Source organism: Engraulis encrasicolus, chromosome 5 (assembly GCF_034702125.1).
Source record: "Engraulis encrasicolus isolate BLACKSEA-1 chromosome 5, IST_EnEncr_1.0, whole genome shotgun sequence".
Taxonomy (NCBI): Eukaryota; Metazoa; Chordata; class Actinopteri; order Clupeiformes; family Engraulidae; genus Engraulis; species Engraulis encrasicolus.
This window is the reverse complement of record NC_085861.1, coordinates 51,450,933-51,463,737: the sequence shown is the minus strand read 5'-3', so window position 1 is coordinate 51,463,737 and position 12,805 is coordinate 51,450,933. Positions and strand designations below refer to the sequence as shown.

Sequence of the window (12,805 nt, the reverse complement as noted above, 5' to 3'; positions counted from 1 at the left end):
GCCGATGTAGAAAAGGCAGGTAAGGTGTACTGGATACTAGTGAGAAAACTAAAGTGTTATTTATCAAAACAAATATTTATTTTAATATATGATGCAATATTGTTTGCTTTGTACTACTGAGTCCCTTTAATGTGAATTTTGTTTGACAGTAAATGATTGGAGTTGAAGTAGTTATAGTGGATATGTCAAAAAAATAAATAATGTTCATGATATATTTGTGGCCATTTTGCACATCAAGGTTTTTTGTAAGATGTTTTTTTTAATACTAGCTGTAACAAAACATTTCAAAGTAACTGATATCAAGATGGGTGTACATGCTTAATGACACTTCTTCCATCCCTTCAATGTCAAGGTTTAAGATGACATGTCATTTCTGGAGATGATTTTCACTTTCAGCTTCATCTCTGTTGCCATCTTCCACAGCTGTATTTCTTAATGGCCTTGGAATCATAACTGTCTTTGAGCTGGTTATATTCCATTAATTTGGGTTTATAAGTTGTTCTAGTGCAGTAGAGTTGGGGAATTCCAGTAGATGTACTGTTCTCGGATCTGTTTTTACTCTGATTTTATTTATTTAAAATGAAATATGTTTTGAATAAATTGTCAAGCTTTTTTATTTGTCTAAAATTGTGTATGACTGTTTTTTTATGCCATGTCAAGAGTCATCTAATGATCGGTTTGTGTGGACCTTACAGTGATGCACCACAAATAATCTTCCATCCAGTGTGTGTACGTGTGTCAGGATCAACAGCAAGCTTTTAGACAGGTAAAAGGTTAATTATTGAAACCCTGTAATACATGCAGAAGTACAACCATACCATTCATGGCTCATGATTTTTAAAAGACCCCTTATCTAATCTATCTAATATCATCATCATCATTATCATACAAATAAGGAGATCCAGTGCAAATTACTTTTTATTGTAGGCAATTATGCATTTCTCTACTGTTAAGTGATTTGGTGTTTCTACATTTTGAGTTTTATTTTAGAATGGTGCCACATTCTCTAATACACTGGTATATCAGGATAACTGATGACCCATGCATTATAGACGTGTGTTTCATGACATATATTGGTTTTCCTGACATCTGACTTTGCCACCTTGTGGTCTTGCCCGTGCTAAAATAAAAAAGAGAAGATATTTCCAAAGTATGATATAGCAGGCTACAATATAGTATACAATACCATTATAGTTTTAATACACTAGTTCATGCATTTTGTGAGAAACACAAATGTGTAGAGGCATTTTCTTATAAAAGGGATCAGTTAAATATGCAAGGGAACAACTTACATAAAAGATACTGTAATTACAAACAGGCACACTCTGAAAATCAAGTATCTGTTTTACTTTACAGTAGATGCATGTCATATGTACTCATGTCTTTTATTGCTTCCTGTTTTCATGTTCAACACATGCTTTCTTCATCAGATTAATTACTCCAATGTTTTGCGGCACCAGATGAAAAGCCAAGAGAGGCCTGTGTTGCAGATTTCCACAAGGCATACGGTACTTAACTGCAGAGAGCAAACCTCAGTCTTAACACCACCCAATAATGTTGTCTTAGTGTTTTGTATTTTTCTTGAGTGAATATTACAACATGCACTGTAGTATGTTCGTGTACACAATTAGTCTTGCTAAACAACAATATAATGCAACGTGTAGGTACGTACGTACGTACGTACGTAAGTGGTGAACCTGCTGAATGTAGTAAACCTGCACATAGATAGCTTGCTTTAGTCATTTTATTACCTCCGCCAAGGAGGTAATGTTTGTCTGTCTGTCTATTTGTTTGTCAGCAGCATAACTCAAAAACGAATCAACGGATTTGGATGAAACTTTGTGGAGTTGTTGATAATGACCCAAGGAACAAGTGATTCAATACTGGTGGCGATCCAGATCACAAACCGGAACCAGGACTTTTTGAAAGATTCTGTCAGCAGGATAACTCAAAAACTAATCAACTGATTTGGACAAAACTTTGTGGAGTTGTTAGTAACGACCGAAGGAACAAGTAATTCAATTTTGGTGGTGATCCGGATCACGAACCGGAACCAGGACTTTTTAGAAGATTCTTCACCATTGCTGGCCTATATAGCTAGACGCCCCTAGTGACCACAAATTGAATTTCGGGGACTCCACAAAAAGAAGGCAGGAAGACTTACCGCACAAATACACCTACCGCGACAAGAGCGAGGCGAGCGACGGAAGTAATTGACTTTGTAGTTGACAGTTTGAAGTTGAAATCCTTTCAACTTTCTATGATGCGGTTCGGCGACCAGCCGCGACAGCCAATGACTGTATAGAGGTCAGTGACCACAGCCAATGGGAATGTTTGAATGCTTTGCCTTCTGCTTGTAACGGACATACTGTAGCCTAGTCGCTTGAATCGCTCTGTCGCTTGAATCGCATCGCGCCTGGTCTATTCGTGCGGTTAGGGTGTAACAGTCAAATGTTCTATCAAGCAGCTTCCTTGGCAGAGGTCTGCGCTCTCTGAGTGCTTCTAGTTAAGAAAGTGATTGCTCCAGGTTCTCATATTGGCAGATATACCTCTACCTCCATGTAACATAGGTTGCTACTGAGCCACAGTCTTGGAATACCCCTATTGATTGTCTGGTTGTGTGCTGTCAAATGAGGACAAAGCAGCCAGTAGTCAATACCCAACATGCACTGCAGTTTTATTTTGGCAAATTTCTCAAAAAAATATTAATGAAATCCAGAAAGAACCAGCTTAGTTTAAAACACTATTTGTTCCATTTCAAGTTTACTTCCAGATGTTTCAATGTTTTTCGCCACAGTTATTTTCTTTGCAATAAAAATCCACCCACATAAATGAATGCAAAAGACACATATGCTTAGTGAAGAATGTTTTTTCATAAGTGGTAAAAAAAAAAAAACCTCAAGGAAATGAGACCTTTAGTTGTGGAATATTGTCTACAACAACTAATTTCTAACTTCTTCATTTGTGTCTTTCATTTATACACAAACTGAGGTTTTTCCTCTGAAAACAAATCTTTCCAAAAACTCAGTTTGACTTTGTATATAAACAGAATAAAACAGACAAATGTTTATCAAAATACCCTGCTATGTGTCAACAACAGCACCTGAAAGTCCCTCTTGAATAGACTAACAAGCCACTATGCGACTATGGCCCGCATTCGTGATGGCACATGCGCACTTTGTCATTTCAATGCATTTTTCTAACCAGAATGCATCATAATTTTGCATTACGCATGTGTGCTGCGCAGAAATGCGCAGTCACAAACGCGGCCTGTACCATGAAAAGTTTAGTCTGGCACCGCAGCGGTGAAGCTTTCGTTTACATTTGTGTTCTAAGGAGGGGCAAGACACTATGCAGCCAACCATGTGAGCTTATTTTTTTGACCCGACAGCCGTTCACAACAATCAGATGTTGAGCAGTGCACAGCCAGTGTTGTGCAGCCAGGGATTGTTAACAAACGGTGAACATATGGAACCAACGGTTCAACTATTCAAACCATAGACATGTAGCCTATGGTTCGAACCGCTGCCAGTGTAATGTAATGACCAGCCAGTCACTGTGCTAAGCCCTCCCCAACAATTCCCTACTCCTGCTCAAACAGAAAAAAAATCTTGCTACACATAGAGAGAGTGCTGCAGGTTTTGTATCCTTTTTGATGATCCCTGATGGTCTAGTGCTGGGACAGCAAATATTTTCTGCCACCAGGCACATTCATTTTGCTTCACAAGGCTACCTCTTTGACGTCTCACACCAACATAGTATCTGGTGTGAGACTATCTTTTGAAAAGTCTCCCCCTTGTTCTGCTGAAGAGTGTTCTCTCACAGGTCCTTGTTAAATTTCAGCCTCTGGATGGTTCCACTTTCCTGAAAAGTGCTGAAGACCCATCTCTGACATACAGGTCTGCACAGGTAATCTGGCATGCAATGTTTTCCCCAGTCTGCCTACAGTCCTCAGGGGCAGCTACTGTTGCATGTTTTTTAGCATTTTCTTAGACGCTGATCCACTGATCCACAAATGTACAGCACATTAGACCTGATCAACATCATTTTTACCACGGATGCACAGGGCTTCAGACACAGGGTGTGATTTGAAGGGGGGTTGTCCCGAAATCTAGTTTTGGTATCTCCACTTCTTCTACCTGATTTTAATCCTCTGTTTAGTGCAACTCCATTGACATTGCTTATAATATGACTACTATCCTCTCATCTCGTGTTTTCAACAAACTGCACCATTTCCTTTGCATCTTTTTGTGCTCTCTGTCCAGTTGTGTCACAGGTCCTTGTTGAGTCTCAGCCTTCTGTTCTGCATGTGTTGCAGCAGGATGGTCCCACGTCTCTGAATAGTGTGGACGATGGGCCTCAGTCCCTCAGCACCCCCCCGGCTGCTCCACAGCTCCCGGTCCGCAGATAAGGACCTCAGCAGCATGCTCTCCAGGCAGCCGGACCGGAGAACACTCACCGCCCGCTCAGGGAACCTGACAATGGGAGAAGTTGAAGAGTTCAGATGCAAAACCCCCTAATTCCATTTCTGAAGACCTGCATTTCTATAGAGAAGTTCTCTTCTTTTAGACAACTCCGTTGTTGGTTTGGTTTACATTCATGTACTTGATAATACATATAAATAGTTATATTACATAAATAATAATAACAAAAAATGCAATTTTGATAACTTTGTATTAAATAAAAATGAATTAAGATTATTTTCTGAAATGGCACTTAGGGGGTTTTGCATCTGAACTCTTCAGTTCAACAATCTCAACAACTCATCCTAGAGAAGGTGAACTCATCAGCCATTATGTACCGGGTATGTGAGAGTATGGTAGGGACCAGATGTCAATGTCTCAAATTAAGATGATCTAAGATTAGATAAACCTAGTAAACTGATTTGTTCATCTCTGTATTGAAATGCATAACAATTTGTGGTGAAGTCTTGAGTCATTATGTACAGTGCTTATGTATGTCATTAAGAATATTAGTGACAAGAGGTCCCAAGTCAAGTCAGTAATCTGGTCTCGGCAACTCTGTATTGAGGTGGAGTGCCAAGGTTATGTGGTCAGATTACTTACTCATCGATGCCCTCCACCAATCTAAAGTTAAGGTTGTCAAGCGGCTGATTCGGCCGACCAGCATTGTCTATAAAAACCAGTTTGGAAGGCTCCGCTTTCCTCACCTGTAACAAAGGGGGGAAAATGGCTCAATTTAGAGTAGACAAGAAGAAAATGAAGGAGCTTGGTTGTTTGTAGTAGCCTTCCAATGACTTCCATTTTGTTGTATCTGACGTTGTAAGAAATTTGAGGAAATATAACAAAAACACTGTACACATTCAAAATTGTACTGAAGTAAATGAAACATTACTCTTTAAACTACTCAAATGACTACTCATAAAAACACTCACACAATACTTTGAGTAAATGGTTATTGGACATGCTGTAGTATGATGGCATTTGAGAGAAGATAAAAACACTGTGGTGTATATTCAAAATGCAGTGAGAATGTACTTGCCAGAATGTGCACAAGAAGGAGGTCCTTGGGGCTTTGGCATTTCACATGCAACATATTTTCTACACAGATGTCAGAAGGATCTGGTCTGAATCCACAGCAATAGCGGTCCAAACGATCATTCACCTGGAGGAAAACATGACCACGGCGCCCAGAGCCATGGAATTCAGAGTTGTGTCAACCAGTGTACAGGAAGTCGGTTGGTGACATGATTCACATGCGTATATTCAAATAATTCTATGCAGCAGCTTTCTTTTCACTACAGACTAACACATAACCACCACACAACAAGCAAAGATGGAGTAAAAATAAATTAAAATAAATTACATTTAAGTTAACTGCAACTATGCTGACTATGCCAGTGTCAAAGACTCTGAGCACGCCTTCATTCACATAATTATTTATTGCTTGCACATGCCAAAGACTAAGTGACTGCCTGCCTGTATGAACATGTTAATTAGCAACATGGTTTGTACAGAAGCACAGAGTTTCAGGTTCTAAGGTTTCAGGGATATAATAGAGATGACTTACTGTGGATATATCTTTAAAATCTTTAGCATGTCTTCAAGCAACTTTTAAAAAGTAGGTCATGAACTCTATTTAAGTCAGGGCCATGTTAGAGATATATATAACATACAGATACAGTACAGGCCCCTAAATAGATGCAATGATTAAAGTAAGATTTACACAAACGCTTACAAAAGGCAATAACAAAGTTATCCAGAATGTTACGGCGTCTGCAGCCAGGTAGCCTATCGCAGAAAACAAACAAATGAACCCAAAAAAATCATAAAGCTTCCACCATCTTACCTGAAGCAAGAAGTCAAACAGTGCCAAGCGGCCCCATTCGGAGTGGTGCACCCCCACACAGGGTGTGGCATTCAGGGACGCCTCCAACCCACACCTGCTCCGCAGCCCTTTCTGGTAGCGAGGCCAGTTCAGAGAGACAGAGTTCTGGTCGTTGTCTACCTCATCCAGGTGATGAATGCCCGGATCCCACCAGACGACGGGTCTAGCCGTCCCACTGGTGTACCGGTAGGGGAGCAGTGTGCTTTGGAAACTCCTGAGCACAGAGGGCAGGCTTCTGTTGAGGCCCAGCACCCGGTCCAGGTGAAAGGCCAGCACCTCGAACCAGTCAGCGGGACGCTTGATGAGGGCGCATGAGCCCGACTGACAGCTTTGCTTGTGGTGTTCATCTTGCGGGCCCACTGCCTCGCCAGAGCCCAAGGCAACCTGTAGGACCTGTCCGTGTCCCGGAAGCCTTGCCTTGCTGAGGACCTTAGAGCCAGACAGGAACGCCATCTTGCTTACGTCGTCCTTGCTTAACCATGGCAGGGACTCCAGAGTGGTCTTGCTCCATGTGTCCTCATCTGATGGCATGTTGCACATGTCAGACTGTCTGTCCAGTATCTGTTCTCTTGGAATGCTCTCTTTTCCGTCAAGGGGATGGGGCCTCTTCCATGGCGTTGACGAGCCTTTCAGGTTTCCTTCATGTGCTGTCTCCTCTCCAGAGACTTCTCTGTCATTTTGTTGGGTGGCTTCTGGTTCTGCCACAGTCATGTTGCCATGGCTCCCATCATGTGTGTGCTTCTCCCTGTGATGACCTGCACCTTTGGGGTTAGTGTCTGGTGTTCCAGCAGGCTGATGGGAGACACTAGTCGTTTTCATGGAAAATGTTAGTGGTTGATGTTTAATAAAGAAGGTAGCTTTGTTTTCGACAAATAATAGCTTATTTTCAGAGGAAGTGGGGTGAAAAGAGTTGGCGCTGGCTTGCCCTTTGCTCAAAGGCCTCCCCTTTTTCTTCTCTGAAGAAAACTCTGTTTTGCGTTTGAGCTTTAATTGAGACTCAACGTGCACTAGATTGCTGGGAATTTTATCTCTCCGTTTTTTGTTGTGAGACATAAACATTGCCAGGTCAGCAGCATCATTCTGTCCATTTTCACGTTTCCAAGCCCCACCGTGTCCAGAGATTGGAAGTGGAGGAGGAGGGCGGTGGTTCCGCTCAGGAGTCCCTCTCTTCTCAAGAGATCTTTGGTTGAGGTTCACCTTCAGACCCTGTGAATAGATTGAAGGAAAAAATAATCATGATCGCAATTATTTTGGTTAATGAAACTAACTCATAGTCCATAATAATTAAACGAATGTTTTCAGTCACCCAATTTAGCTAACTTGTGCAGTAATTGTGCATTTCCTTCTAGATCACTTCACTTTCAGAAAAAAATGGCAAATAGTTGTTTCAACTCAATTTTATTGTTTGAGTGAAAATTATAATCATGACCAAAATTCTATAAATACACAGCCTTACCTGTGGGGGTGGTGCGACTGTGGTGTTAGGAAACAGGGGGATAGTGTTGATCAGAGCCACAGACAGGGTGAAGAGAGCCAAGGAGGTCACCACAGAACGCCTCTTCACACAGACCTTCACTAGGGATCTCAGAGCCTATTAAAGGGGGGAAACAGAATAAAGTTAGTTTTTAATAGTGTGAAATTTTTAATAAAAGGTATTGCTACAAGGCGGCAATGCGCATCTTAAATTGTGATCTCAGAGCCTATGTGGAAGGGAACGAAACCAACGTTAGTTTAAACAGTTAAAAAATAAAATAAAATGCTAGAGCAGTAAATGCATTTGTAGCTGGACAGTGACATCGTGTGGAATTCCATCTATAACTGCTGTGGATAGTGGATGATGATATTGTGTGAAGCGTGAATTGAGAAACAGGCTGACCAACTAAGTAATGAACCACAACCATATTTTGAATAATCCCCCCCCCCCCACACACACACACACACACACACACATCAATTTTGGTCTGGTGTCTTTGTCACTGTATGAACACTTCAAGAAGGCACTACAACAAAACATATTTGTGCATAGATATGAATTATACATTTCTTTCCTTTTCAATTACCCGTTCAGCTTCTCTGTCTTTTTACTGGATATTCACATGATAGGCTACATTTGCAGCACAATCTAGGCAAACCAGGCCTATTAACACAGTATTCATGGAACTCACTAAATGGTAAATATGTGAACATCTTTGCATGGCTTCTGAATAAAAAAACAGACACTGAGTTAAAGAAAACAAAATGTGCTGAATTTGATAACTATCTTGGCTTAAGCTGAGGCTTCAGAAAGACTTCACTGGGTGGAATTTCTCAAGTATATGGGGTTTTCTTGCTTGTGGCTGGCCTGCCTGGCTGCTTTATGACTTTTCCAGAATCACTGCTAGTGAGAGGCCTTCATTATCCTCCACACACAAGATTGACATGCCTGCACAGATTCGCCGCACGCTCGCACGCACGCACCCACACACACACACACACACACCTTTCAGTCTGAACCTCCTCCAACCCTGAACCACTTTCACGAACACACTCACACACACACTCAATACATACAAATACACACTCAGACATTAGACCTCACAGAATTAGACATTAAACTCACATAAGTAGTCTAAAGGCTGAAAATAAGCCCAACAAAGTTACAGTGTAAAGTGTGTCACACCACTGATTAGTGCAGTTGATGGAAATTATTGATGGCAGTTGCAGGTAATTGTTAGCCTCGCGACACCATCCTCTGTACTCCACCCAAAGATTTTGGCTCCGCACATCGTCTGGCAAAAGCCTCGAGCTCGGTTCTCTCAGTGTTTCACCAATCAGCAAACAGTTGAGAGTGGTGACGTAGAACTCACCCGCGAGCTCTGTTACTGATTGGTTAAGGTAAGGTAAGGTAAGATAAGGTTGTTATTTGTATGCTTTTGCGACGCTATAACGTAACAGGCATGCTAATAAAGCACAATATGGGTTTTAATTTGAGTTTGGAACTTCAATTAATTTAAATGATAGAGTAAGATCAGACCATCTCCCATCGTCCACGGAGACGGCTTCCTCATGGCTTTTGCCAGACTGATTGACGGAGTCAACATTCGGCTATTCGCCCAGCCTAGGTAATTGTCCACTCAAAGGTTGAATGCAAAATGATTATTCATTCACTATAAATGTGCATGATAAAGCGTACAAAGCGATATTACTCGCACCCTATGCAGTGCTCCATGCAAAAAGGATAAAGTAACAGTTTCATCATGGCCATAGTATTAACAAAAGAAACTTCCAGGGCCCTGCTATGGTGCATATGGTAGGGCACACACTTGCCATGCGGCTGACCCGGGTTCAATTCCCGGGCGGGGCCTTTGCCGACCCTTTCCTATCTCTCTCTCCCATCTCATTTCCTGTCACCATCTGCACTGTACTATCATGAATAAAGTAAAAAAGACCAAAAAGGAAACTTCCAGAAAAGAAAAAATGTCATTCATGGGCTGGGTTAGGTGAGATGAGATGAGGTGAGAAATACAAAATAGGCCTACATGTGATTTTCTTCATTTAAGAGTGAATCTACATTCTACTACGTCTTATACTCTTGTACTTTTGACTGTATGTTGACCCAGTTTGAGTGGAGCCATTAGGTGACCACCGGCCTGGTTAACGTTGACCAGGTTAAAGTCCTCTTGCTGTCCTTGTACTTGATAAGGTGATTAGGAGGTGAAGGATGTCTAATCTAAACTTTAATAATGTTTCCTTGACCTTTCTTTGGGCTTCTGTGTGCTGTACATGGTTGGTAGCCTGTTAAACTCCACTGGAGACATTACTGTGTCTCCTAATCCAGGGATTCCCAACCTTTACCATGACAGGGCCCCCATATACCGCTAGATCTGAGCCAAGGCTCCCCTGACATTGGCCGTGCAACACTATTTTTTCTGTGCACACGGTTTCACAACTCGATGAAGTTGGTGCATTCTCCATTCAAGTACTAGCCTACAGAAAGCATAATACATAAACATTGTAAAGAAGAAAATGATTCCCCTGGGATAGTTAAGCTTATTTTTGGTTTATTTTGACTTACTTAAGTTTTTCAATTTATTAATCTATTCATTTTATTTTGCTACATTTTTCCTGCCAGCCTGCCAAGGCACCCCTGCCATCCCCTCGTGCCCCCCCAGGGGTCCCCGGCCCCCTACTTTGAAAACCACTGTCCTAATCAACCGCTGGACCATGTAGCCTCATCATGGGCACCGTTCTATCTGTGAAACACTTCACTATTCATTGATAGGACGTTGTAACTACTGCAGAGTTACATTACTACGACAGCATTGGCTACACACACACAAGTACACAGACACACGCACATGTCCACATTCAGTACATGAGGGAATGACAGTACTCATACTCTCAAAGACAGGCACATACATGTAAGTAGTATGATGCTCTCTCTCTCTCTCTCTCTCTCTCTCTCTCTCTCTCTCTCTCTCTCTCTCTCTCTCTCTCTCACGCACACACACACACTGACATAGAACCAACTATTCATAGAGCTGATGTACAAAATTTTGACGGAGTTGTCCAACAGTAGTAGCAGTTCTAACTTTATTTCTCTCCGTGGAGAGTGAGACATAAATACAAGCGCAATAAAAATCCAAACAGATCCCAAAGGCACTGTACGTTGGGCCTGGGCTAGACAAAAAGAGTGGGCCCCCCTCCATGGCATCGCCAGGTTCCAAAAGATTTGGGGGTTTAACCAAGATGTTAGAAAGCCTTTGTTGTTGGGGGTTCAGGGATTTCTCCCCCAACGAAAATATGAACATACAGTAGTTCCAAGTGCAATTTAAAATACAATATGAGAACACAAATATAGACCAATAATTAAGTGTTTTTTGCAGGCTTGGACCTCAGGGTCCCCTTAAGTCTCGGGTCCCTGGGCCTGTGCCCAGTAGGCCCCTGCAGTAATCTGTCCCTGTTCCTTTGGTTCCTAAAACTCATCACTCATCAGCTACACAATATGGGCCATGCTGTATTAATATCCTGTTCGCTTAACATCTAATTAGTAATCAAACAGAATGTACCATCAAATTAGTTTATCTGTATGCAGGTATCATTGTGAATACACAAATTTAATGTAAATACATATTTTTCAAGAAAATATACCCTTGTTTATTGTGTTTGAGATTTAAAGTAACAACATTTCCAAGCTTTAGACGTCTGGATGCGGCTGATATAGGGCATGGACTCGTGGCTATTTGAAATTCACATCTTCAGTGAGCTATTTCACATTGCACGATAAAGCCGGCGGGCTACGCGCGGGTAATTGGGCTGCATGCATTGTTTACGCATGAACAAATGGACAGCTTTTGGTATTGTTACCAAAAATCGATGTATGCCGCCGTGTGGGCTACATGCACTTACCATCGTAAGACAAATGAACGCTGCAGACCTGTGGCTTCTTTTGATGCATATGCGGTTCCAACATGTTTACTTTATCTCATCTCTCATGTGCTCGCTGCTTGCCACATCATCTGCATTTTTCTCCACGAAAGCGCGCACGAGAAGAACGCCTCCTTCAGCATTGTTCATCACCTTACTAAAAGTAGTTCAGCCATCAGTGATCGCTTCGTTGCTTTATTTTGGAAAACAACCTATGTTATTGTATATGACGGTAGTTGCTCGATTGCACGCAGTGCATAACACAATATTTACAAAATTTAACTACAAAGCTCAAAAAGCCATCTTCGGAATCGCGAAAAGTTCAGCAGGCAGACGTGTGGGGGGCTGAAAGCCGAAATGGACTTCTCTGCCAAGTTATAGCAATTCTTCAACTTGTAGTTTTGGACCGGTTCCTATGAAAGGTTAGCCTACTCCACTGTAAAGGCTCGCGGTGTGTCTGCAAGGATAGGATAGGTTCTTAAAAGGAATGCAGTGAAACTTGAGAACGCTCGGTCTGGCAACAAACGAGGGGGAGAAAAAAAAGATGGATCGAAGGAAAATAGGTCTCTACATCTTTCTTTGCCGGCTTCCTCAATAAAAGTAACACTTTTATCACTGTACAGTCACATTCATATACGGTCAAAAAGACCGCACTAGAGGTAAATGATAACATTGGGATAAATAATGGGCATGACTTCATTTTATAGTTTATTTATGTATAGTCTGTGTCATAATGATTTGTATATGCTCCTCTGATTAAAATGTTTTAGTTGTCTAAATCTGAAACCTTAAAGGGGTTGGGCTCCGAAATGCAAAAGAGGCAGAGACTGCTTTAGTTGACTTCTAGGGTAAATACGGACTGCCCATGTGGCCTACTTTTTACTATAGGCTGTGAGCTGTTGCCCAGCTGTTGTTTATAGGCAAGGCTTTTCTCAATCCATTCTGACCCTTTGAACGAATTACTGAAACCTTTTACTAGATTTTTAACAAATATTTGCATTAATGAGAGCATTTCCTGTGACTTTGTCATGAACAACCTTCAATCACAGTG

At 41.6% G+C, this 12,805-nt stretch overlaps 1 protein-coding gene across 1 annotated transcript; it reads right to left on the bottom strand.

Moving 5' to 3' along the window:
• Window positions 1-3,558: 3,558 nt before the first annotated feature.
• On the bottom strand, window positions 3,559-12,076 carry gask1a (golgi associated kinase 1A). The gene is made up of 6 exons (XM_063199951.1): window positions 11,737-12,076; window positions 7,805-7,939; window positions 6,310-7,554; window positions 5,503-5,625; window positions 5,067-5,170; window positions 3,559-4,475 (listed from the first exon to the last, which is right to left on the bottom strand). Exons 1-6 carry the CDS (start codon window positions 11,737-11,739, stop codon window positions 4,271-4,273), a joined length of 1,815 nt encoding a protein of 604 aa, XP_063056021.1. The 5' UTR covers window positions 11,740-12,076; the 3' UTR covers window positions 3,559-4,270.
• Between the last annotated feature and the right edge of the window lie 729 nt (window positions 12,077-12,805).

Excerpts from the sequence above, each read along its gene's own strand:
- gask1a (XM_063199951.1), bottom strand. Across the intron at positions 5,171-5,502 it reads TCCTTCTTGTGCACATTCTG|GTGAGGAAAGCGGAGCCTTC; the intron begins GCAAGTACATTC and ends CCTTTGTTACAG. Across the intron at positions 4,476-5,066 it reads TTGGTGGAGGGCATCGATGA|GTTCCCTGAGCGGGCGGTGA; the intron begins GTAAGTAATCTG and ends TCCCATTGTCAG.